Raw genomic sequence first — 26239 nt, forward strand, 5'->3', positions numbered from 1 at the left:
AAGTGTAGTCGAGGTAGCTGTGAGAGTCGGTGGGTTGAAAATGGATATTAATAGACAGCCTATCCCCAGAGATGGAGATAGAGAAGTCGAGGAAGGGAAGGGAAGTATCGGAGATGGACCATGTAAATGTGAGGGAAGGGTGGAAATTAGAAGCAAAGTTGATAAAGTTTTCCAGTTCGGGGCAGGAGTAGGAAACGGCACCGATACAGTCATCAATGTACCGGAAAAAGATCTGGGGGAGGGGGGGCCAGTGAACATCAACGCAAGCTCGAGGAACAGCATCTCATTTAGGTGCACTACAACCTGCCGGACTGAACATTGAGTTCAATAATTTCAGAGCATGACGTGGCCCCCCCATTTTACTTCTATTTTTAGTTATTTTTTTCTTTTTCCTTTTTAATTTTTTTTGTGTTTATTTCGTCTTAGTTTGTTCAGTTTGCTTACCCACTGTTTGTTTTCACCTTTGTACTTGCGGCTGTTCAATTTTCAGTTCGTTAACACCCTATCTGTACTTTGTCTTTCAACACACCATTAACATATCGTTTGCCTTTACTCCACAACCTTCTGGTCAGCTATTCTGTGACCTTGACCTATCTGCACCTTCTCCTTGTTATCTCTTGCCCCACCCCTGCTTTACTTGCTTATAACCTTTTACATTTCTAATATTTGCCAGTTCTGAAGAAGGGTCGCTGACCTGAAACATTAACTCAGCTTCTCTCTCCACAGATGCTGCCAGACCTGCTGAGTATTTCCAGCATTTCTTGTTTTTATTATGGCTAGGGGAACACATAGTTCTGGAGCACATGCCTTCAGTTCTACAGCTGGGATGTTGTCAAGGCCCCTAGTCGTGCCTTCAGCCATTGCTTGATAAAACGTGGAGCAAGCACAAAGATGGCATTTGATCTACCGGCTTAATGACTGAGCTCAGTTGAAGATTGAGATTCCATATGAAAAAGGTTCAAAGCTCCAGCAGGGTGCATAACTTCAGTGAGAGAGATTAAATATGTTTTAAATGTGTTTATTGAACAAAATAATTATTCAAGTAGTAAAGGGTGAAACAAGGCTCCACAGGCTATACTCATGGCCCATTATGCATCTATTCATTTACTGCACTTATGTAAGATCAATTACTAGTCAAAGGAGTTTGACTTTGGACAGAAATAATGCATTGTATACCATCTACAAGATGAACTTCAGCAATTCACCAAGGGATCTTTAACAACACCTCCCAAAAGCATGAATTCTACCCCCTAGATGGACAAGGGCAGCAGACTCATGGGAATATCACCACCTCCAAGTCACACACCATCCTGACTAGAAAATATATCACTGCTCCTTTGTTGCTGAGTCAAAATCCTGGAACGTCCTAACAGCACCTTCACCACAGAGATTACAAGAGTTTAAGGTGGTGTCTCACTATCACCTTTTCAAGGGCAATTAGGTATAAGGAATAAATGCTGGCCTTGCCACTTGCACCCACATCCTGTGAATGAATAAATAAAAGCAGGGAGTGCATCCATTCAGAAACTTGCAATCTTTTTGTTTTAAACGAGAGCAAATTGGGTTGCTATGACGAGGCATGGACTCTGAATGAGAGGGGCACCCTAGTCATTTGTGCATCCACGCCTTATCCCTGTCCAAGCACAAACCTTTGTTTCAAGGGTACAGCCTCTGTGTCCCACACATCAGTCAGGATCTGAGAATTGAGTTTTGGATGTTGCTTTGAGGGTCCTGTGCAGTGTCCACTGACAGCTGCCTCCTGAAATGGAGCAACTGCTGACTGCATCATTGGAGTGTCATCCTAAGCAGTTGGGTCCTGTAAGGCCTGTGTGTTTGACACAAAACCTTGGGGTGGACGGAGATGGCGCTTGGAACTGCTGCCTTGCATGTTCTATATAGACCAATACTATTGCCACAGTGGGTGGAGCTGCAATGGAGGTTACAGGGGCCTGCTATAAAACTGTACTGCCCTCAGCTGACCACTTGACAGAGCAGAAGTTGGACAACCTCTATCATGTGCAGTAAGGGGCTTCATCTGGACTTGAGATGTTGCAGATTCCTATGATGCACCTGGCTCAACCTCCTTTGTAGTTTGAACCCCTGTAATCCTGTTCCCAATTGTCCTTATGCCAGGCCCAATGTTTACTCTGCCTTCCAGGGGACTGGGGCACATCTTCCCCACCTCTGTGGTCCTTGATCCCCTGGCAGCTCAGACTTAGGAGGTAACTATTATCTCAAAGGTGGCACAGGTGTTGGGTGCATCTCATGCAGAGTGAAAGTTGTCGGGGAGTTGTTGAGAATGGTAGGCTCCCAGGGGAGTGCAGAGAATGTGACCATAGTCAAGGATTCCTACCACCTCTCCCACCTTCATGATACAATGAGGCAACAGAAGTACACTTGCCATTTTTCCCTTTCTCTCTCACATACTCCTGGTCCCCTAATTCCTTCTCCTGCCACTCAATCTCTGCCTCAATGCCCTATACAGACCTTGATTCCTCCATTTGGTGTGGAGTTGTAGGAAGGATGAACAAAAGATTACAATGGTGCAGCTTGTTCATTTGTCAGATCACATAGCTTCACATTCAATGTACAACATAGAAAAAAGGCTACTTGACGCAAGTGGGTCTATGCTCGTGTTAACCTGCTGCATGAGCATCCTCCCTCGCATATTTCCTCCTCTTACTCTGGCACAGTTTCTCAACATGCAGCCTATCAAATCTCTAATGTCCCTTCTCTCTTAGTCTCATCCTTGGGTGGTTGCTAGAGGCAAAGTAAAGAGGCTTTGATATTCACCTGGTGGTGCCAATACAACTCCAATCACAGTCACCCTTGCAGCTACATAACCTTATACACATGAGAGGTTAGACTCTTCAGGAAGACTATCCCAGCCTGTGAGTGTGTCCGCTCCAGCATATTAGCAGCAACTTGCCCTGTGGGCAGAGAACATTACATGGTTTGGTTAGTTTGACAGGCTCCTTTTCAGGCATTGGAATCTTTTCTTTAGTAAAGAAAAATCTGTCAAATTCATCAGCCGGCCACATGAAAAGGTTGTCTCTCACAGCAACTATTTTTTACAACTTATTTGCCTTTGACTTCTGTTTTGGGCAAGCAAACAGAAAACCAGCTATCCTTCCTCCACTTTAGAAGCATTGAAAGAAGGATAATTGTGGCCTGGCATTTGCAAAAAAGCAGAAAGTTTGTATTTTAAAGAAGAGATTTGAATTGATTCACTGTGGGTGCTTATCTTGCCTCCTGTATTCAGGTTATGGCACTTCTTGCGAGATTGGTCCCCTGTTCATAGAATGCTTAATGTTGCACTCAAGATCTCCATGCCACATGATTTGTTTTGCGGGAAGCCCTCGTCCTCACAATCCCTAGTAGATCTCTCTGCACCATGTCCAAGCTTGTAGGTTCTCATCGCCAAGGAGCTCCTTTTGGTTTCATCTTACAACACTTCTGTGGAAAAGTGTATATGCAAAATATATAAATTACTTTTTACTGCACTTTACAAAGTTTTTTTCTACATGTTACTAACTTTTTAACATTGATTTAAAGTCATTTCAGAAGTTGCAAGTCACTCACATCCCAATGGCATGCTGAGTTATGGCATCTCTTTCCAGTTTTTTGTAGTGCTGTGAGATTGGTCTGAGAGAAGCCATTGATCCCTGTTTCATCCTTGATCCAAACGGCCCAAATATAGCGTGATGTTAACAGGGAGCTCAAAAATCCAATTAACATCATTTGCCACCAAACATACCATTGCAGTAATTTCAGGCCCCTTATCTGTAACCAAAGAAATTCATCTTTTGCAACATCTCTTGTAGCATCCATATGTTTTAATGTTGTAAATAAATCTTTGATTAATACTACTACCATCCTCTCTTTTGCCCCCCCCCCCTCCCCACCGCCCCGCCTCACCCAAGTAAATCATTGGATATTACTTTGCCATGTGCGGTAATAGATTTCACGAACCAGTTACTTTCCGTAAGCCTCCAATTTCTATTAAATATTAAATGTACATTGAAATATACAAAATGACTACAATATCATTATTTATGCTGGCATTCAATTTCTAACCTGGAATTTGGTTTTCAGATTGTTCCCAAAACTGCACAATCAAGGATATATATCATAGTCATTTATGGCACAGAAGGAAGCCATTCAGCTTATTGAGTCCATGCCAGCTCTCCACAGAGTTATTCACTCAGTCCCACTCCCCCTCTCAATCCCCATAGTCCTGCAAATCTATTTCCTTCAAGTGGCCATCCAATTTCCTTTTGAAGTTATTGATTGTCTCCACTTCCACCACCCTTGTGAGCATCGAGTTCCAGGTCATTACCACCTGTTGCGTAAAAAAGTTCTTCCTCACATGAACTAAAAAGCTTTGTGAAAACTATTCTCAATTGCACAAATGACAGCTCAGAACATGCTGCAAATATTGATCCATTAAGATCAACTAATGGAAAATCATGGCCAGTGCACCTGCAATTTGTGCTTCCAATGGACAAGGCTCCATGACCAGGACCGTGCATTCAGGAAAACCAGCCTTTAGAAATAAAATGTCACTTTGAACTTGGTTTGCATGCTTGTAATTGAATAGATTTAAAATGATCCTTTTCTGTAACAAAAATGTTCCCTTTAGCTGTTCTCAGTATCTGAAGTCATATTGAACATGGTATGTTTCCAACTTAGGTTGAGGTGAAATTCAGGGAGCACAGGTTTAATTTTCTAATCATTCAGGTAGTGTGAATGCAGAGTTGGAGGCTGAAAATTGGGGCAGAGATTGTGATCGCTGGATCTTCATTCATTATGCACATCATGATCTGGAAAGGCTGGCTATGCTTAGGGTAGATAAGTGTCACGCACACCTGAAGTGCAATGATACAAGCTATGGCCGAACTTTGAAGAGTTATGAAAAACTGACTTTGTCTTTTAAAAAGTGAACAATGTTCCAAAATAGCCACCAAAGGAAAAGGGACTGGCCTTTATCTTTGTCAGATAGTTTGAATACACAAAGGACAAATCATGAGAGCTTAGAGGTGGCAATTGCACCCCACCAAAAAACATTCCAGAATTGAATGCCGCCTTTTGAAACAAAGAAGGTGTGAAGTAGCCACCTCCTGGGCCATTGTGTGATCACCATGGGTAAGAAATGAGAACGTCTCCTGCCACGAAGTGAGACGTAACACAGTGTTACCTTTATAAAAAAAAAGGCAGCCTAAAGCTGCAGAGAGAGAGCAGTAACCTGTGTTCCAGCAAACCAGAAGACACGTGCCCTGCTGTAGAATCCTATATCTACATTAGACAGCAGTGAACTAAAAGTGTCCCATCATTTTCAAACAAACTTTCAATCAAGAGAGCAATCTACAGGCCTGCGCCCAGCGAGAACTTGATATTCAAGAGACTTCAATAGGCTTTTCGTGACCTCCTCCCCACTAAATCACCTTCCTTTTTTCCCTCTCTGTCTTGTGTGTGAGAATGCGGTTGTGACAATTTCAGGTTAAGCTGCATTGAAATGGATTTTCTGTTTTTTAAAATCTACAAGAAAACCTGTCACTGTGTGTTCACTTGAAAATCTCATTGAAACAGATAAGATTCTAAAGGGGCTGGATAGGGTAGACGCTTGGAGATTGTTTCTGCTGGTCAGGGAATCTAAAACACAGTCTCGGGATAAGGGGCCGATCTTTTTGGACTGAGGTGAGGAGAAATTACTTCACTCAAGGGTTGTGAATCTTTGTAATTCTGTACCCCAGAGGGTTCTGGATCCTCCATCGTTGAATACATTTAAGGCTGGGATAGACAGATTTTTGGTGTATCAAGGGATATGGTGAGCAGGCGGGAAAGTGAAGTTGAATCCTAAGATTGGCCATGATCGTTTTGAATGGTAGAATGGCTCGAGATGGACCATATGGTCTACTCACACATAGAATATAAGAGCAGGGAGGTTATGATGGAGCTGTATAAAATGTTAGTTAGGCCACAGCTGGAGTACTGTGTACAGTTCTGGTCACCACACTATAGGAAGGATGTGATTGCGTTGGAGAGGGTGCAGAGGAGATTCACCAGGATGTTGCCTGGGCTAGAGCATTTCAGCTATGAAGAGAGACTGGATAGGCTTGGGTTGTTTTCCTTAGAGCAGAGAAGGCTGAGGGGGACCTGTTTGAGGAATACAAAATTGAGGGGCATTGATAGGATAGATAGGAAGAAACTTTTTCCTTTAGCGGAGGGGTCAATAATCAGGGAACATAGATTTAAGGTAAGGGGCAGGAGGTTTAGAGGGGATTTGAGGAAATCTGGAACACACTGCCTGAAGGGGTGGTAGAGGCAGGAACCCTCACAACATTTAAGAAGTATTTAGATGAGCACTTGAAACGCCATAGCATACAAGGCTACGAGCCAAGTGCTGGAAAGTGGGATTAGAATAGATAGGTGCTTGATGGCCAGCACAGACACGATGAGCCAAAGGGCCTGTTTCTGTGCTGTATAACTCTATGACTCTACTCCTGCTCCTATTTCTTGTGTTCTTGTGAAAAATAAGACACCATGGGTTAAACCCTAATAACAAAACACTTGCTGCAGTCAGGTGGGGGAGTTGAATAGTGGGAACCACCCACATCACACCGTGTGGCCGTAACATAATTCACCAGGTCCGGATGGCTTGCATCCCAGGTTGGTAAAGGAAGTGGGGGTGGAGATAGCAGAAGGGCTTGCCATAATCTTCCAGTCTTCTCTAGATATGGGGGAGCTGCCAGAGGATTGGGGAATGGCAAATGTGACAGTCTTATTCAAGAAAGGGTGTAAGGACATTCCGAGCAACTACAGGCAACTTAGTTTAACATCAGTGGTGGGTAAGGTTTTAGAAACAATAATCAGGCAAAAAAATCAACTGGCACTTTGAGTCAATTAAGGATAGCTAGCATGGATTTGTAAAAGGCAGATCACACTTGACTAATTGAATTTTTGATGAAGTAACAGTGAAAGTTGATGATGAGAATGTGGTGGATGTTGTCTATATGGATTCATGGAGAGACAATATAAAATAAAGTTTACAATTCTAAAAGGGGTGCAGGAGCAGAGGGACCTAGGTGTATATATGCATAAGTCATTGAAGGTGGCAGGACAGGTTGAGAGAGCATTTAATAAAGCATACAGTATCCTGGGCTTTATTAATAGGGGCATAAAGTACAAGAGAAAGGAAGTGATGTTGAACTTGTAAAAGACACGAGTTTGGCCTCAGCTGGAGTAATGCATCCAGTTCTGTGCACTGCACTTTAGGAAAGACGTGAGGGAAAGAGTATAGAAAAGATTCATGAGAATGATTCCAGGGCTGAGGAATTTCAGTTATGAAGATAGACTGGAGAAGTTAGGACTGTTTTCCTTGGAGAAGAGAAGGCTGAGAGGTGATTTGACAGAGGTATTCAAAATCATGAGGGGTCTGGACAGAGTAGATTGAGAGAAACTGTTCCCATTCGTGAAAGGATTGAGAACAAGGGCACAGCTTTAAAGTATTTGGTAAGAGAAGCAAAAGTGACAGGGAGAAAACTTTTCATGCAGCGAGTGGTTAAGGTCTGGAATGCACTGCCTCACTGTGGTGGAGGCAGGTTCAATTGAAGCATTCCAAAGGGAATTAGACTGTTATATGAAAAGGAAGATTGTGCAGGGTTACGAGAAGGTGGAGGAATGGAACTGAGTGGATTGCTCTTTCAGAGAGCTGGTGCAGACACGTTGGGTCCTTTTTGTGCAGTCACAGTTCTGAGAATCTATGATTTTAAGAAAGCGTTTGATAAAGTACCACATAAAAGGCTGGTTATCAAAACTGAGGCTCATGGAATAGGAGGGTCAGTGTCCAGTTGAATAAAAAATTGGCTTTAGGCCAGAAAACAGCAAGTCGTGATAAAGGGTTGTTTTTCAGACCGAAGGATGGTGGACAGTGGTGTTCGCCAACGGTCAGTGCTGGGACCACTGCTTTTTTGATATGTATAAATGATTTGGATCTTGAATCTTAGAGTAGAATTTCAAAATTTGCAAACTGTACTGTGTGGCAGACAGTGAGGATGATACCAATCGACTGCAACATAGATAGGCTAGTAGAATGGGCAGACAAGTGGCAGATGGAATTTAATACAGAGAAGTATGAGATGATGCATTTTGGCCGAAGGAATAAGGAGAGGCAATATAGACTAAATAGCACAGTTCTAAAGAGCGTACATGGATAGAGGGACCTGGGGGTGCATGTGCATCGATCTTTGAAGGTGGCAGGACATATGGAGAGAATGATTACTAAATCATATGGGATCTTGGGCTTCATAAATAGAGGCATAGAGTACAAAGACAGAGAATTTTGTTGAACCTTTATAAAGCTTTGGTTGGGCCCCAACTGGAGTATTGTGCCAAGTTCTGGTCATCACACTTTAGGAAGAATGTGAGTGAGAGGGTGCAGAGGAGATTTACCAGAGTGGTTCCAGGGATGAGGAACTTTCATTACAATGTTAGGTTTGAAAAGCTGGAGTTGTTCTCCGTGGGGCAAACGCAATTGAGGGGAGATTTCATAAAGGTGTACAAAATTATGATAGGCGTAGATAAGTTAGACAAGGAAAAACTGTTCCCATTAACTAATGGTATAAGGACTAGGGGATTGAAGGTTTTGGGCAACAGATGCAGGGGGGATGTGAAGAAGAACTTTTTTACACAGCAAGTGGTAATGACCTGGAACTCGCTGCCCATGAGCATGTTGGAAGCGAAGACAATGATTTCAAAAGGAAATTAGAGGGACACTTGTGGCCCTCAGATTAGTGAGGAAGGGGAGATGACTAGGAAGAGGGGCTATCGGTGGTGAGGGGAGGTAGGGGTGGCAACCAGGAGGGACGTTGGTGTCGGGAAGTGGCCCACGTTCTTTGAATGTGAGGTTAGGAGGAACCCTTCACATCTTCCGGCTCCAGATTCAGGGAAGTCCATTTTAAACACTTTCCACTCACCCTGCCCAGATATACCTCTCACTCCCCACACCCTGGTATACATACTGACCTCGTGGGTTGTTACTTACCTGTTAGGTTGCACATAGACCCAGTTTTCCTGTGTGCAGCTGACATCAGCTACCTAAGAGCGAACCAATCTTGCAGAAGGGCCCTGAGACTGGCCTAATGCATATGGTTACTACCCACCGATTTTTAAAAAAAAAATTTTTGGCCTTTACCATTATGCTGGGCAGCGCAAATGTGACTTGTAATGACCATGCACTTCCTACCTACCTTCTTCAAATATATTAAATAATAGTGGTATTCTTACTGTATTAACCATGGTCCAAATTTTAATTAACCAAAAAAGTGGCAGTGCCAAAAAACCCTTTACAAAAACGCAAATAACTCCAAAAGTATTAATCCAATGCGATCTGTTTGCTTTTAACTTCTCATTCTTTTCAGCACAGAACTCACCAATCATGAACACTCATTTTATAGGGTCGAGATCATAGAATCATACACTCATTTGGCCCATCAAGTCCATGCCGCTCTCCGTGGAGCAATCCAGTCAGTCCCACTTCCCCTCATGATCCCTGTGGCCCTGCAACTTTATTTCCTTCAAGTGTTCCTTCAATTTCCTTTTGAAATCATTGATTGTCTACGCTTGGAGACATGGGGGGGGTGGGGTAGTGTTTAGCGCCCAACAAACAGCCGCTATGTGCCGAATTGCCACGCCCTTGTCTCTGCACATTTTTCGCTGTTTCTCCTTCACTTTTTTTTTTAATTGTTAAAAGGCACATCTCTCTGTCACCTTTGAGAGCTTCACACAAGTAATGCATTTAGTAAACAAGGAAAAGGCAAAAAACAGATTTCTGGCCAGCAGGATTAAGCTGTTTGCATCTAAATTCAACTTGTTTGTTCCTTTTGTAGGCAGCCAGTCATACAGGAAATGACAATAGATCTTTCCTCAGGAATCACCTGCTGAATTCTTCAATATGTGGCCAACTTCCTGTAATGATCCTCCTCATCGCATACTATCTACTGCACTGGAGTTTTACAATCTGGTGGGAAAATGTGGGATGATAGAGGGATTGTGTTGTTCATACACAGCATGTACTTTTTGTATTACATGACTAACAGAATTCTTTGGCAATAATTTCAGAAATGAAATAATTTATCCTTTTATTCTTTATTCACTTGCCTATTCTGGTAATTTTATTTTGGGAAGGTCTTAAGTTCTGTTTTTGATAGTTTAAAACTTGAGTTTTGTTCCTTTGTTTTGTAATACTTTCTGTGGAGTAATTTTCTTGATCTTCATCATAATGCTGTGGTAATGAAATGAATACAAGATTATTGCTGTGAAAGTGCAACATAATAACATGCAGTGTATTTGTCTGAAATAGCTGCTATTTTAGGGGAGGCATTCATTTTAAAATATATATGCCATGTATATAAATTATACACATGCACGCACATACATACACACACACAAACACACATGCACGGTATTTGTATTGTATTTGATATGTGAACTGTAATCTTATCAAAGAGAAATAAAACCTGGTTTTTGTAAGTTTAAAGTTTGTATCACTTATTGAGGATGTCACTGGAACACTTTCCTATTTGTTGCAACTATTACATATACTCATTAAGTTATATTTCTTAATCCCAAACTCAGAGGAAACTGCCTTTCATTGCAACAATATGAAAGTTCTCAAATAGTTGCACAGGCCATCCTTGTAGCTTTTCCTAAAATATGTCAAATTATTGAATGTTTTTACCCAATAAGAATTGGATTGAGAATCCTGAAAACCATTTCACTTAGCACCCTGACAACTGTCAGAGAAGAGAATTTGCTTCCGTCAGTATGACTTTGTCATAAACCAAGATGAACAGTGCGTTAACAGTGAGGTGGAATGTCTTAGATTACAGGAAGATATAGACAGGATGGTCAAATGGGCAGAAAAGTGGCAGATGGAATTTAACGTTGAAAAGTGTGAGATGATACACTTTGGAAGGACACGGAAGTATTCAATGAATGGCCTGACACTGGGAAGTTCCGAGGAACAAAGGGACCTTGGCGTGTTTGTCCATAGATCTCTGAAGGCAGAAGGGCAGGTTAATAGGGTGGTGAAAAAGGCATATGGGACACTTGGCTTTATCAATCGAGGCATAGACTACAAAAGCAGGGAGGTCATGTTGGAGTTATACAGAACTTTGGTAAGGCTACAGCTGGAGTACTGTGTGCAATTCTGGTCGCCACATTATAGGAAGGATGTGATTGCATTGGAGGGGGTGCAGAGGCAATTCACCAGGATGTTGCCTGGGATGGAACATTTAAGCTATGAAGAGAGGTTGGATAGGCTTGGGTTGTTTTCGCTGGAGCAGAGAAGACTGAGGGGTGACCTGATCGAGGTGTACAAGATTATGAGAGGCATGGACAGGGTAGATAGGGAGCGGCTGTTCCCCTTAGTTGAAGGGTCAGTTAAGAGGGGTCACAAGTTTAAGGCGAGGGGCGGGAGGTTTAAGGGAGACTTGAGGAAGAACTTTTTTACCCAGAGAGTGGTGATGGTCTGGAATGCCCCGCCTGGGAGAGTGGTAGATGCAGGTTGCCTCACATCCTTTAAAAAGTACCTGGATGAGCACGTGGCACGTCATAACATTCAAGGCTATGGGCCAAGTGCTGGCAAATGGGATTAGGTAGACAGGTCAGGTGTTTTAATGCATCGGTGCAGACTCGATGGGCCGAAGGGCCTCTTCTGCACTGTATTATTCTGTGATTCTGTGATGAACAGCACCAGACCTTGCTTCCTTAAAATATACATTAGCTTTGGTACGAAGCACAGTAATTTTATAGAAAGTAGTCACTTTCAGCCCTCCACTTTCGAATATTCAATATATCTTTCAAGGTAAACTCCAAAATAATCATTCTACTTCAAATTTATATAGACAGTCTTCAACAAAGATTGGATGCAGATTTTTTTAAACCCTCCTACTCCCCTCTATCCTGAAGACATTGGGTTGGATTTTGCGGTCAGTGACGACGCAATGAATATTTTGCCGCTAACCTCGAAGAAAGCTGCCCATAAAGATCTAGCAATCTCTGTGGTCTGGACTTTCCCCTTCCCGATGTTAGTTTAAATCTAGCGCCAAGGGGATCTCCAGGCCTCCAGCAGCATTGATGTTAGCAAGCAAGGTAAGCAGCCAAACACATTGAAGTATTCTCACAGACCGCAAACCAGGAAATTAAAGGCACTGATTATCATAACCTTTGATTTAAATTTTCAGATTGCAAAATAAATAGTTATGCTTTGATTAAGATAAAGGCTAAGGTATCATAAGCAGACTTTAAAAATAAATTTTTAAAAGTTTTTTAACATAATGGAGAAATTTGATGTTACACAAATATAAATTAGTTTTTCAGTGTTAGTGAGGGTATTTAACAGTAATTAGTTACTTAGTACGCTGTTAAAAACCCAGTTACACCTCATTCAGCAAGATGTAACTTTTCCAAGATTTCTACAGTGAGACTAACAGCATAAAAATGCATGTTTTCATCAGTTCACTGATTGATTGTATCGGGATTTCATTCTGGGGGACCTCAACAGGGGACCCCTCTGGAGGAGTGTAGAATCACTGACAGCAATTTCTGGATTTCCCTGATATTCTCTGCTGAAAAGTGAGCAAGTGCGGTCATTAAGTGAGGATAGAGTTGTGCTTCGCCATTATTCTTCGCACCACTTAATTTCTATGTTCACGTATGAAGAATAGCAACATGGACAAAGTACTGGAGGATGAATAACACCATAGAACCATACCTCTATATAAGTTGATAGCCCAGATTTTGCAATGGTAATGACAGTGTCTGCATGATCTGTCATTACTATTCTGAATCTGAAAATGACAGCAACTTCTGAAGCCCGCAAATGCACAGTTAAATGCTAAAATCCAGATGTTAAGTCATGATTCTACGGTCCTCCAAAGCTGTTGAGGTTCCCCCCAGGATGCAATCATTAAGAAGTAATTGAACTGATGAGAGTTTTCACTCTTACACTGTTAGTCTTGCTGTAAAAACCCTTGAAAAAGTTGCACCTTGTTGAAAGAGGGTTTTTAATGGCATACTAAGTCCATAATTACTGCTAAACACTCTCACTGGCCTTGAGAGAGTAATTTATATTTGTTGGATGTCAAATACTTCCATAATATTAAGAAATTCCACATTTTTAAAAAAGTTTGATATTTTAATGTCTACCTTAATCTCATGATATGCCCCAATCATTTATTTCTCTAAAATTTAAAATTAAAAGTTAAAGGATCCAGTGATTTTTAACTTCCTGGTTTGCTGTGTGTGAGAATAATTAAATGTGATTGGTTGCTTATCCTGTTTAATGACTTCACGGCTGCTGGACACTTGGAGATCCCCTTGACTTGCGCCAGACTCAATCTGGCATCAGGAAAAGGTAATTCTAAGCCACTGACATCACTAGATCTTTGTGGGCAGCTTCAAGGCGAGTGCTGTTGCTTTGTCACTGATATGTTATTCATTAAAAACAATGATCTGTATCATTTTCTCTTTGGGTTGCAGTATTTATGTCTGTCTGTTCCAAAATTAGAAACAAACCAGCCCAAATTAATTTTGTGTGTTTTAGTACATAAATCTTCATCATCATCAAGGTGGTTCGCAAATTACATTTGCAGCAGTTTCTTTTCTCTCCTGCAGCACTAATCCTTGCCTTTATCCACTTGGTCATCGGGATAGCTTATGGTTTTTAAGAACAAATTCTTTTCAGCATGAGTCTGAGACAATAAAAGGAAACCAACTGCACATGACCCATTCTGATGAAATTGTTGTCTTTGCAATGAAAGACAGAGCCTTCCTGCAGCTGTATCTGAGCACAGCTGCTATCATGTAGCTTTCCTATTGACAGAATGGATTTTTAAAATCAGAATGCTTGCTGGCCTGGTTTATCATTGTCCCGTTGTACTACTAATCATTTCTTATGTTTGCTAATTGATTTTCAGTAATTACACCTAAAAACAATGATGACTCCACACTCCAGTTCGTGTTTCTCAACTTTCTAAATGCATGTCTGCATCCTATGACACATTCAACTTCCTGATTTTCTTCTATGACTAAGTTGAATCAAAATGTTTGCTCATGGCCTAAATTGTATTACCTAGAACATGTATGGCACATTAAATTATACAAGCAAAAGATTTTCTACTGGTGACTTAAGTAACCATGTTTCTCCAGTTAATGTCTGTGTGAAACTGATGTCTATAAGGATTTATAAGGACTAAAAGGGCCTCTGAAATCTATGCTGTCTGGTGCTTTTCATCTTGAAATGTAATAGATGCTCTTATAAGTGATAATTTATTATTGTCTCTGATACATGTCCTGTGATAACCCAAAGTAACTGCATGCTAATTGTTTGGATCTGATTTATATTGCTTTGCTCACTGATAGGATGCTGGCACATTTTCATTGAGCTTGTACTTAACTTGGCAACTAAAGCTCATGCCTACACAAATCCTGCAGATGCACCATCTAATCCTATTGCATTGCTACAATTTGGAAAGTTGGTCTCGTTTGTCTCCATTCTGTTAGTAATTTTTACTGCTTTTATGTAATAATTGCAAATCAATTTAATTGCATAAGTCCTGGACTCTAATTCCAACATGTCAGTCATTTTGTTAGGTCTGCTGGAGTTTCTGCAGCTTTAAGAGAGACTATGCAATGGAATTACTTCCAAATATTCAACTTTCTTGATGAGAAGTAATATGTAGCAAGTAATATTTTAGATATGGAAGTGGCTAGGTTGTATAGCCTATCTTATAAATATGCCATATATAGCACAGAAGGAAGCCATTTTTGTCCATCGTGTCTGCGCTGGTTCCGAGAAAGATACCAAACACATCCACTCCCCCACTCTTTGCCCATAGCCCTGAAAATGTTTCTATTTTTAAGTAGAGATTCAATTTCCTTTTGAAAGTTACCATTGAATCTGCTTCCATGACCCTTTCAAGGAATTGGAAAAATATGGAAAAGAAAATGCACTGCAGGAAGCAATTTCTGTGAGCTGCCTCACCATGGAGGTAATTTTCAACTTTGTTACCTGGGCAGTAACCTGGCAGAGCATATCACCTGCCCATTGTAGAATTTACATTGATCCCAAGTTCTACAGTAATCTACTCCACCTCGATACCACCAGGCAGCAAATTTGAAAAAAAACCCGTATGTCTCAATCCCTGTAGTTTTTATATTTAAAAGCAAACTTGCATGAAACTAAAATAAAAGCAAAATAATGCGGATGCTGGAAATCTGAAATAAAAACAAGAAATGTTGGAAATACTCAGCAGGTCTGGCAGCATCTGTGGAGATGCTGCCAGATCTGCTGAGTATTTCCAGCATTTCTTGTTTTTATTGCATGAAACTAGTAGTGGATCCCTGGACAGGAAACAACTCACTCCAAGTGAAGGAAATTATTGTTGATGTATTCAAGAGGGAGAATCTGGAAGGCAATGTGACAATGGAGTTTGGAGAGGTGCACAGAATTATTGCTATGTACTATATTAATCCTATATTCCTTGATTTGCATAGGTAACATCAATATGTTTGAGCATACTGATTGTGAACAGCAGCATAATAGTGTATATAAGATTCATACAGTACCTAAATAGATAAGTTTATGTCTTCACAGATCAAAGAGAACTTACTGATCAACAACGTGCATTTGAAGCACACCATTAATATGAACACCAACCATCAACACCCCCTCATGAACCAAATATCAGCAAAGATGCACACACTATTGGAGACATACATACTGATGTTGAAGAATAATCACAGATTGAGTCACAGAGCACGATAGAGGAAGGAATAGCAGTGGCATTATTGATGAGGGTTCCACTGGTACAGGGTAGTGGTCTAGTATTTTAAATGCCTCTCCTGAGTTCTATGGAGACACAGACATTGGTGGGCTAATTTCAAATCGAGACTGGTTCAGCAGCAGGATATTAATGAGTCACTTGTCTTTGACAGTGGAAGGTAGTCTGGATAATGGGGAGGTGATCAAAACCCCAATCTACACTGGCATCTTCCACGTAATTGATGTAACTGAGTGCGGACCTGATGAGAGACACCGGCAGCAGGGAAAAGAGAGAGAGAGAGCGGGGGAACAGTGCGGACCTGATCAGAGGCACTGGCGGTAGCAATGGAGAATTAAAAAGAAGAAACGGGAACAGCGTGGACCTATTCGGACCCCAGCAGCGATGGCGGAGAATAAAAGACAGCGAGTGGGGGAACAGCATGGACCTGGTCAGTGTATTTCTGAAAAAGAAAGGAGTGGTGTCAGTGGACAACAGGTTGGTGATTGGTTGATGAGTATTAGGATTTCTTTTTAAACTAGGGCAGTGGCTTAAACGAGGACTGGGAAACTATAAAGTATTGTATTAAATGTACAGCTTAACGAATTTAAACAAATAAAATTGCAGTCACGGTGAGTATAGCAGTAAGTGAATTAATAAGAGTATTAGCACAAAGCAGGTCTAAAGGCATTAATTAAAATTAATAGTTTAAACAAGGTACTAACTAGATTCTAAAAGAAGGACTAGAGATTTTTTTTAGATCATGGATGGGGAACTGAGACCTGTTGTTTGCAATTCCTGCACCATGTAGGAACTTCAGGACGCTTCATTTGTCTTAGGGGACCATGTGTGTAGGAAGTGTCTCCAGCTGCTTAAGCTCGGGATTTCTGAGCTTGAGGGGCACCTGGAGTCACTGTGGAGCATCAGGAAGGATGAGAGTTTCCTGGATCAGACGTTCCAGGAGCTGGTCACTCCGCAAGCAGTGCAAAGTTCAGCATAGTCATCCAGAAGAGTAGGAAAAGGCAGGAGTTTTCAGGGTGTGTGCCACTGTCAAACCAGTACTCAGCTTTGCAGATTCCTACGAGTGATGCCATCTTGAAGGAGTGCAGCCTTCACCACAGTACCAAGGGACTGCACAGGAGGGAACAGCAAGAGTAGAAATGCTGAAGTTATAGGAAATTCCATCGTTAGGGGGACAGGCAGGTATTTCTGTAACTGTCATTGTGAGTCCTGCAGGATGTGTTGCTTCTCTGGTGCCAGGGTAAAGGACATCATGGAGAGGGTGCAGAATATACTGCAAGGGGAAGGGAGTGAGCCAGATATTGTGGTACATGTCAGTACCAACAACATAGAGGGAGCAGGTACTGAGATCTTGGGGGCAGATTTTTAGGAGCTAGGGAGGAAGTTAAAAAGTAGTACCTTGAAGGTAGTAATCTCTGGATTACACCCAGTGCCACGTGCTAGAGAGAGTAGAAGTAGGAAGATGGGGAGGATCAATGTGTGGCTTGAAGCATGGTGCAGGAGGGAGGGTTTCAGATTCTTGGAACACTGGGACCAGTTCTGGAGCAGAAGGCACCTGTTCAAAAAGGATGGGTTACACCCCAACAGAATTGGGACCAATGTCCTTTTGGGTAGGTTCACCAGTGTGGTTAGGGAGGGTTCAAACTAAATTGGAAGGGGGATGGGTACCAGCATAAAGCAGTAGAAAAGACGAATAAGGTCATAAAGGATTGAGAGTGTTGGATAGTACTAGAGAAGGAAATAGTACCATATTAGATAGGAACAGGCCAAGAAGGACCACAAGGAATACAAAGACAACATTACAATGCATGTATGTAAACGCACAAAGTGTGGTGAATAAGGTTAGCGAGCTACAAGTATGGGAATATGATGTAGTGGCAATAATGGAAATGTGGCTTAAAAATGGTGAGTACTGGGTGCTTAATATTGAAAGATACAAAGTGTTCAGAAAAAATAGGGAAGGAACAAAGGGAGGTGAAGTGGCTGTACTGATTAGGAAAGACATTGTACTGTTGGAAACGGAGGATGACCTTGAGGTGGCAAAGACAGAATCCATTTGGTTAGTCGAGAAGCAAAAAGGGTATGATCACACTACTGAAGGTATTCCATCGGCCTCCAAATAGTGAGAGAGAGAAAGAGCAGAAAATCTGCAGAAAAATCAGATGTGCAAGAACTATAGAGTGGTGATATTGGGAGACTTTAATTACCCAAATATCAATTGGGATAATGTTAGAGTAAAGGGTAAGGAGGGGGCGGAATTTCTGATATGTGATCAGGAGAACATCTTTGACCAGGGTGTTCTCACTCCAACTAGGAAGGGGGCATTGCTGGATCTGGTGCTGGGGAATGAGGTGGGCCAAGTGGACCAAGTGTGTGTGGGGGAACACTTGGGTAAGAGTGATCATTGTATCATAGAACAAATTGGAAGAGGGCTAACGTCAAAGGCATGAGAGGAGATCTAGCCAGTGTAAAATAGATGCAAAGTTTAACAGGAAAAATGAACAGAACAATAGGTGATCTTTAAGGAGGAGATGTTTCAGGTACAGGCTAGGTACATTCCAACAAGGGTGGGAAAGATAAGAGAACCAAATCCAGGGTTCCTTGGATGATGAGGAAGATAGAGAATGTGATGAAACCACAAAAGAGCATGTATGATGTATGTCAGGTGAATTCTTCAGGCGATAACCAGGCCAAACACACTAAGTTGAGAGAGTAAGTGAAGAGGAAAATTAGACCGGCAAAGAGAGAGATGAGAATAGAATGGCAGTTCACATAAAAGGGAACCTAACAATCTTCTACCGCATGTAAATAGTAAATGAGCAGTGAGAGGTGTGTTGGGGTCTATTAGGGACAAGAGGGTGATATCTGCTTGGAGGTGCAGGGCAAGGCTAGAATACTTAATGAGTACTTCCAGTGTTCCAGAGAGATCGACCGTTGACATGCTGTTCTCCCTTCGTCAGATACAGGAGAAATGCCGTGAACAACAGATGCCCCTCTACATTGCTTTCATTGATCTCACCAAAGCCTTTGACCTCGTCAGCAGACGTGGTCTCTTCAGACTACTAGAAAAGATCAGATGTCCACCAAAGCTACTAAGTATCATCACCTCATTCCATGACAATATGTAAGGCACAATTCAACATGGTGGCTCCTCATCAGAGCCCTTTCCTATCCTGAGTGGCGTGAAACAGAGCTGTGTTCTCGCACCCACACTTTTTGGGATTTTCTTCTCCCTGCTGCTTTCACATGCGTTCAAGTCCTCTGAAGAAGGAATTTTCCTCCACACAAGATCAGGGGGCAGGTTGTTCAACCTTGCCCGTCTAAGAGCGAAGTCCAAAGTACAGAAAGTCCTCATCAAGGAACTCCTCTTTGCTGACGATGCTGCTTTAACATCTCACACTGAAGAGTGCCTGCAGAGTCTCATCGACAGGTTTGCGGCTGCCTGCAATGAATTTGGCCTAACCATCAGCCTCAAGAAAACGAACATCATGGGGCAGGACGTCAGAAATGCTCCATCCATCAATATTACCGACCACGCTCTGGAAGTGGTTCAAGAGTTCACCTACCTAGGCTCAACTATCACCAGTAACCTGTCTCTAGATGCAGAAATTAACAAGCGCATGGGTAAGGCTTCCACTGCTATGTCCAGACTGGCCAAGAGAGTGTGGGAAAATGGCGCACTGACATGGAACACAAAGGTCCGAGTGTATCAGGCCTGTGTCCTCAGTACCTTGCTCTATGGCAGCGAGGCCTGGACAACGTAAGCCAGCCAAGAGCGACGTCTCAATTCATTCCATCTTCGCTGCCTCCGGAGAATACTTGGCATCAGGTGGCAGGACCGTATCTCCAACACAGAAGTCCTCGAGGCGGCCAACATCCCCAGCTTGTACACACTACTGAGTCAGCGGCGCTTGAGATGGCTTGGCCATGTGAGCCGCCTGGAAGATGGCCGGATCCCCAAAGACACATTGTACAGCGAGCTCGCCACTAGTCTCAGACCCACCGGCCGTCCACATCTCCGCTTTAAAGACGTCTGCAAACGCGACATGAAATCCTGTGACATTGATCACAAGTCGTGGGAGTCAGTTGCAAGTGTTCGCCAGAGCTGGCGGGCAGCCATAAAGACAGGGCTAAAAATGTGGCGAGTCAAAGAGACTTAGTAGTTGGCAGGAAAAAAGACAGAGGCGCAAGGGGAGAGCCAACTGTGCAACAGCCCTGACAAACAAATTTCTCTGCAGCACCTGTGGAAGAGCTGTCACTCTAGAATTGGCCTTTATAGCCACTCCAGGCACCGCTTCACAAACCACTGACCACCTCCAGGCGCGTATCCATTGTCTCTCGAGATAAGGAGGCCCAAAAGAAAGAAAGAAAAAAAGAACTTCCAGTGTTTACTAAGGAAGAGGATGCTGACAAACTATCGGTGGAAGCGGAGATGGTAGAGGTAATGAATGGGGTGAAAATTGTTAGGAAGGATGTACTGGAAAGGCTGGCTATGCTTAGAGTTGATAAGTTGCCTGGTCCGGATGGCTTGCATCCCAGGTTTCTAAAGAAAGTGGGAGTGGAGTTAGCGGAAGTGCTGCTATAATTTTCCAATCTTCTCTAGATATGGGAGAGGTGCCAGAGGATTGAAGAGTGGCAAAATTGACTCCATTATTCAAGAAAGGGTGTAAGGATGTTCCTAGTAACTACAGGCCGGTCACTTTAACATCAGTGATGGATAAGGTTTTAGAAACAATAATAGGGTAAAATATTCAATAGGCACTTCGAGAGGTTTGAGTTAATTAAGGAGAACCAGCACAAATTTGTAAAAGGCAGATCGTACTTGACTAATCTAATTGATTTTAATCTCATGGATTTTATGAAAGTGATTGACAAAGTGCACATAAAAGGCTAGTTAACAAAATTGAGGCTCATGGAATAAGAGGGTCAGTGCCAGCTTGAAAAAAAAATTGGCATAAGGGCAGAAAACAGCGAGTCGTGGTAAATGGTTGTTTTTCAGACGGGAGGATCGTAGACAGTGGTTTCCCCAAGGTTCAGTGCTAGGACCACTTTTTTTGAGTTTTATAAATGACATGAATATTGGAATACAGAGTAAAATACAGAGTAAAATTTCAAAATCTGCCAATGATACCAAACTTGAAGGTGCGACAGACGGTGAGGATGATACCAATCAAGTGCAACAGGACATTGATAGGCTAGTAGAATGAGCAGACAAGTGGCAGATAGAATTTAATACAGAGAAGTGTGAGGTGTTGCATTTTGGCAGAAGAGATGAGAGGCAATATATACTAAATAGCACAGTTCTAAAGGCTATACAGGGACAGAGAGACCTGGGGGTTCATGTGTATCAATCTTTGAAAGTGACAGGACATATTGAGAATAGTTAGCAAATGTGATGAAGACCACACCTGCCAAAAAATGAGATTAATTTTGTCATATGGAACATTATTTTTGACCTGTTACTGGACTTGAAATAACTTGTTTTAAAAAGACAACAGTGGCTGAAAACATGGCTGTACATTTGCATTCTAAAAGCCAGTTGCCTGAAGAAGACACTGGGAGTACTCCCTGATTCAATTAGCCAGATGGATCTTTGTCAATGGTGATGATCAAGAGACATTGAGAGCCATTGAGCCAGCATTCCACACCACCACCACCCCACCTCAACCCAACCCAACTCAACTCAACTGAGAATGTCTGGAGCTTGAAGGAATCCACAAAAGCTCACAGGTGAGGCTGCTCTAAATAAGGAGCTAGTCACATGACTAACCTGTTGGCAAACTTGGGTGTTGTTTGAATTGTGCCATGCAGAAAGGAACAGGCTGCAATTTGAAGACAAAAGAGAAGGAAGGTCTCTCTCTCTCTCTCACGCAAAGTTCCAGAGACACATGAAAGTAACCTAAGCCTCAAGACAGAAGACCAGCGAAACAAGTTTGAAAGTGTGCACTGGGCCCCAACAAGAACTGCAAGACCTAACTTCAATCAAAGACTTTACATCCAACTTAAAACCAGTAACTGAATTTCCATCTACTACTTCAAACCATTCCCCCCTTTTAATTCTTTCTCTTCCTCTGTCTCTATTTGCATGTGTTTATCGCATATGCATGCTAGCGTCGTCGTGTATTCTTAGTCGTTTTAACTGAGTTAGAGTTTTAAGGTTAATAAACCTACACCTTTTCTTGTTTAAATCTGAGAAAACCTGTCTGGTTGATTTCTTTGCCATTACAAGAGCAGTGAGCAAGGACCCACTGAGAGGGAAGCTGTTTAAAATATTAGACCCTGTTAAAGCCAAACCAGGAAAGGTTGAGGGGGAGCCCTAGACCCCTTTCTCATCTGGTCGTAACATAAAGCATATGGGATCTTGGGCTTCATAAATAGAGGTATTGTGTACAAAGTCAGGGAAGTTATGCAGAGCCTTTATAAAGCTCTGGTTAGGCCCCAAGTGGAGTATTGTGTCCAGTTCTGGTCACAACACTTTAGGAAGGAGGTGAGTGTCCTTGTGAGGGTGCAGAGATTTACCAAAATAGCTACAAGGTTAGGTTGGAGAAGCTGGGGTTGTTCTCCTGGAGCAAAGGAGATTTAGGGGAGATCTGATAGAGCTGTGCAAGATTACGACAGGTTTAGATAAGGTAGACAAAGAAAAGTTGTTCCCATTAGCTGATGGCTAATGGTACAAGTACAAGGGACATAGGTTTAAGGTTTGGGCAAGAGATGTTGGGGGAGTGAGAATTAACATTTTTACACTGTGAGTGATAATGACCTGGAACTTGCTGTCTATGAAGGTAGTGAAAGCAGAGATAATCAGTGATTTCAAAAAGAAATTGGATGAGTACTTGAGGGAAATTAATTTGAAGAGCTGTGTGGACAGAGCAGGGCAGTGGGACTGACTGGATTCTTCTAAAGGGTGCCAGCATGGATTCAATGGGCCGAATGTCATCCTTCTGTGCCATTATGACTCTACACTGCAGACTGCCAGGATGGCAACACCAGTGGTATCTGCGGTGGAAACCACATTATAAAGACCAAGGGCACAGGAGCGGTTCCTCATATAATTACTTCTGCTCCGGAGAACTGAGTTATGGACAGGAGAAATGCAGAAAAATTGAAGAGAAACAAGAGAAAGGGATTCCAAAATCTTGTACTACTGCTGTTCTATCCTCAGTCAAATAAATGTACACTATGCTGAGATGTTCTCCAGCAGTGACATTTGGAATAGCATGGAAACATATATTTGTCACATGTTGTAGATTACAAAATTAGCAACTCAATGACTCCAGTACAGGATCAGTTCAGATGAAGATGGCTGCCCCAATTCTTTTGATCCTATTCAGAATACCAACCCTACAATCATCCTATGAACAGGCAGACAGGATGTCCTTCTAATAGCTCATCTGAAGGATATTACTAGTCATTGTGTATCATCACATAGCTCTGCATGTGGAAATAGCCACCTCTTAAAGCACTGACCTCTTCATAATTGCAGCAAAGGAAATGTCTGCCATTAATGCCAATACATCAAAGTTAATTACAAACACAGGTAGAAAAACTTTGTGGTTTTTAGGCTCACTCGGTGGCCATGCAAAAATCCATCAATGCTTCTGCCTCACTTCAGGTGGACTTAGTCATAGGAGGCATGGACAATCAACACAGATAAATCATATTAAAGGCATTAAAAGGGCAAATGTGGGAGAAAAACACACCATGATATTACAAAATGAATTCACTTTTAATATATCCTGGATCATTCACTGTGGGGAAAGAAAACATCAACTGGCCAAAAGTCAAAGGAAATCACTGATCCTTAGAAGTCCCCTGTAGATGCTTAGATAGTCCTTGTGGCATCATCAATGACTTTAGCAAGCTAAAACTGTCCTTTGTATTCATGGGCACTTGGAAAAGCTAAAGTATCTAGCTGCGTGTGAAAACTGAGCAAATCTACCCAAACTTGTCTACCTCAGGAACATAAATGGTTATTTACATTGAAATAATTATTCTCACTTTAAACAACTATTTAACTTCATTATTAAGAGCAAGGTTTTTTTTTCCTGAAACTGATCAGGGCTATGTTGGATGCACAGCAAAGGTAAATTATTTTCAACTATTCTGTTACACCCATTTTTATTACATTGGAGAACTTCCCTGTTTTAGTTAAAACTAAACTCCCTTTTTGATTTTTACAAAACTTACATTAGATATTTTACATGTCGTGAGAAGGCACCCTCAAAGGGTTAATTTTCTTCAACACTGATCATCAGACCTAATGGTCTGTATTTTGCTGTTGGAATGAGAGTGCAACTATGAGCGTTTGCTGTCATTACAACTATAAAACTTCTGGCATCCACAATGTGCAGTGGAAATCCAGAAGCTACTGGCAATGATTCCCTGCTCCACCATGGGGTGCAGTGCTGAAGTCCTGACGATTGGAAATTTGCTGAAAAGACTTGATGTGAATTTCCACTCTTACACTTAGTCTCGCTGTAAAACCCTTGATAAAGTTACGCCTTGTGAATGAATTGCAACTGGGTTTTTAATGGCATACTAAGTTAATAATTACTGCTGGATGACCTGTAGGGCCTTGAAAAACAAATTTTATATTTGTGAAATGTCAAATTTCTCCATTATGATACCCACATTTTAAAAATAATTTTGCTTATGATATTTCAGCTTTTACCTTAATCCCATTTATATTTTGTAATCTTTATTTTGTTCCCTGTAAAATGATCAAAAGGTATAGGATAATCCGTGTTTTTTTTTCTAGTTTTCTGTTTATGAGAATTCTTTACTGTGATTGGCTGTTTAGCCTCCTTGATGACATTACTGTTGTTGAACACCAGAGGTCCTCTTGAGCTGATGCTGGAATTGCAGTAACATTGGGAAAGGGAAAATCCATGCCACGCTTTCTTTGAGGAGTGTTGTGGAATACCCTCCACTTGCCTGGATGAGTGCAGCTCCAATAACACTCCAAGTTCGATACCATCCAGGACAAAGCCGCCTGCTTGCTTGGCACCCCATCCATCACCTTAAACATTCACTCCCTCAACCAGCAGTGCACAGTGGCAGCAGTGAGTATCATCTATAAGATGCACTGCAGCAACTTGCAAAGCCTCCTTCAACGGCACCTTAAAAACCTGCAACCTCTACAACCTAGAAAAACAAGGGCAGCAGCTGCTTGTGAACACTACCACCTGCAAGTTCCCCTCCAAGCCACACACTATCCTGACTTGGAAATATATCGCTGTTCCTTCACTGCTGGGTTAAAAATCTGGAACTGCCCCTCCCTAACAGCATTGTGGGTATACCTGCACCACATGAACTGCATCATTCAAGAAGGGGGCTCACCACCACCTTCTCAAGGGCAGTTAGGGATGGGCAATAAATGCTGGCCTTGTCAGCAATGGTCACATCCCATGAAAGAATAAATAAACACAGACGGCACTTTAAAATGGAGGCACCCTCTCTCAAACTTTTTAAAACTTTAATTAAAAGATGGTTTTTGCAGTCGGGCCACCACTGTGGGTGGGTGGGGAGCCCCCCTACAGGGTGGTATGTGGATGTACCTGCACCCAGGCAGGCAGGGAGGGCCTCTTTGCCTGCCTAGAATACTGGCCTTCTGGCCTCCTGACAGGTGCTCGCCTCCAGCCACCTAAATTGTCCCCTGCCAGTGTGAGAAACTGGAGGCCGTCTGGAAAATTCTTGTCAGCCTCCTTTAATTTGAGTTGACAAGGTAAAAATGGCTGGTGCCAGGAATGGGGTCGGGAAACCAGCACACGGCCGGTGCCGGTGTTTTCAGGCCCCATCTGCCTCTGTTCCTACCCCCGATGGGGCCTGAACATCCTGCCCTTCATGCTTGAAGCAGTTCCTTAGATATATTTATCACAGTATTAGAAAAACAAAGAATTGCTTTCTCACCATAAGTTGAAAGTTGGTTTGCAGCAAAGATTAAATAGCTGCGTTGCTAGAAGTGCTCTACTCCACCATCCTCATGTTTACACTACACATACACACAGGAACTCAAAGTAGTTACATAAATAGCAGGATGTAGACTGTTTGAAAGTAATAAATGGAATGTTAAAGGAAAAGAGCAAACAGGAAGAATAAATGTAAGTAAAACAGTTGAAATGAGCATTACAGTAAACCATTTTCACTTTAGTGAAAAATCAAAATAATTCTGAACAAAATGTACTACTGTAATTTACTTTCACTTTTAATAAACTGTATTGAGGAGTGTCACAAAAATAAGGAACCATTTCCATTGAAGTATCCTGGTCTAAAGTCAATTGGCAAAGAATTATCGCTTATTTTTAATATCTGCTTGTGTATTTATTACATTTTTCTGTGGCAAACTTAGTTTTATTTAACCAGCAAATGTTGATGAAATCACTAAAGTGTACTGA

At 42.0% G+C, this 26239-nt stretch overlaps 1 protein-coding gene and 1 long non-coding RNA gene across 7 annotated transcripts in view; one reads left to right on the top strand and one right to left on the bottom strand.

Moving 5' to 3' along the window:
- The window catches only part of LOC137375320 (lisH domain-containing protein ARMC9), a 143637-nt gene extending 133121 nt beyond the window's left edge, over window positions 1–10516 (top strand). For all 6 annotated transcript variants that reach the window (XM_068042296.1, XM_068042302.1, XM_068042301.1 and 3 more), the window contains one exon: window positions 9888–10516. In XM_068042296.1, coding sequence (XP_067898397.1) covers window positions 9888–9910 — 23 coding nt within the window. In that variant the 3' untranslated portion in view covers window positions 9911–10516. The remainder of the gene's footprint in view (window positions 1–9887) is intronic.
- On the bottom strand, window positions 780–25840 carry LOC137375321 (uncharacterized). Its single transcript, XR_010975987.1, has 3 exons — window positions 25755–25840; window positions 3583–3783; window positions 780–3456 (listed from the first exon to the last, which is right to left on the bottom strand). It is a non-coding gene; the product is annotated as an uncharacterized lncRNA (long non-coding RNA).
- Window positions 25841–26239: the final 399 nt, after the last annotated feature.

This window comes from Heterodontus francisci, chromosome 11 (genome assembly GCF_036365525.1).
Source record: "Heterodontus francisci isolate sHetFra1 chromosome 11, sHetFra1.hap1, whole genome shotgun sequence".
NCBI lineage: Eukaryota > Metazoa > Chordata > Chondrichthyes > Heterodontiformes > Heterodontidae > Heterodontus > Heterodontus francisci.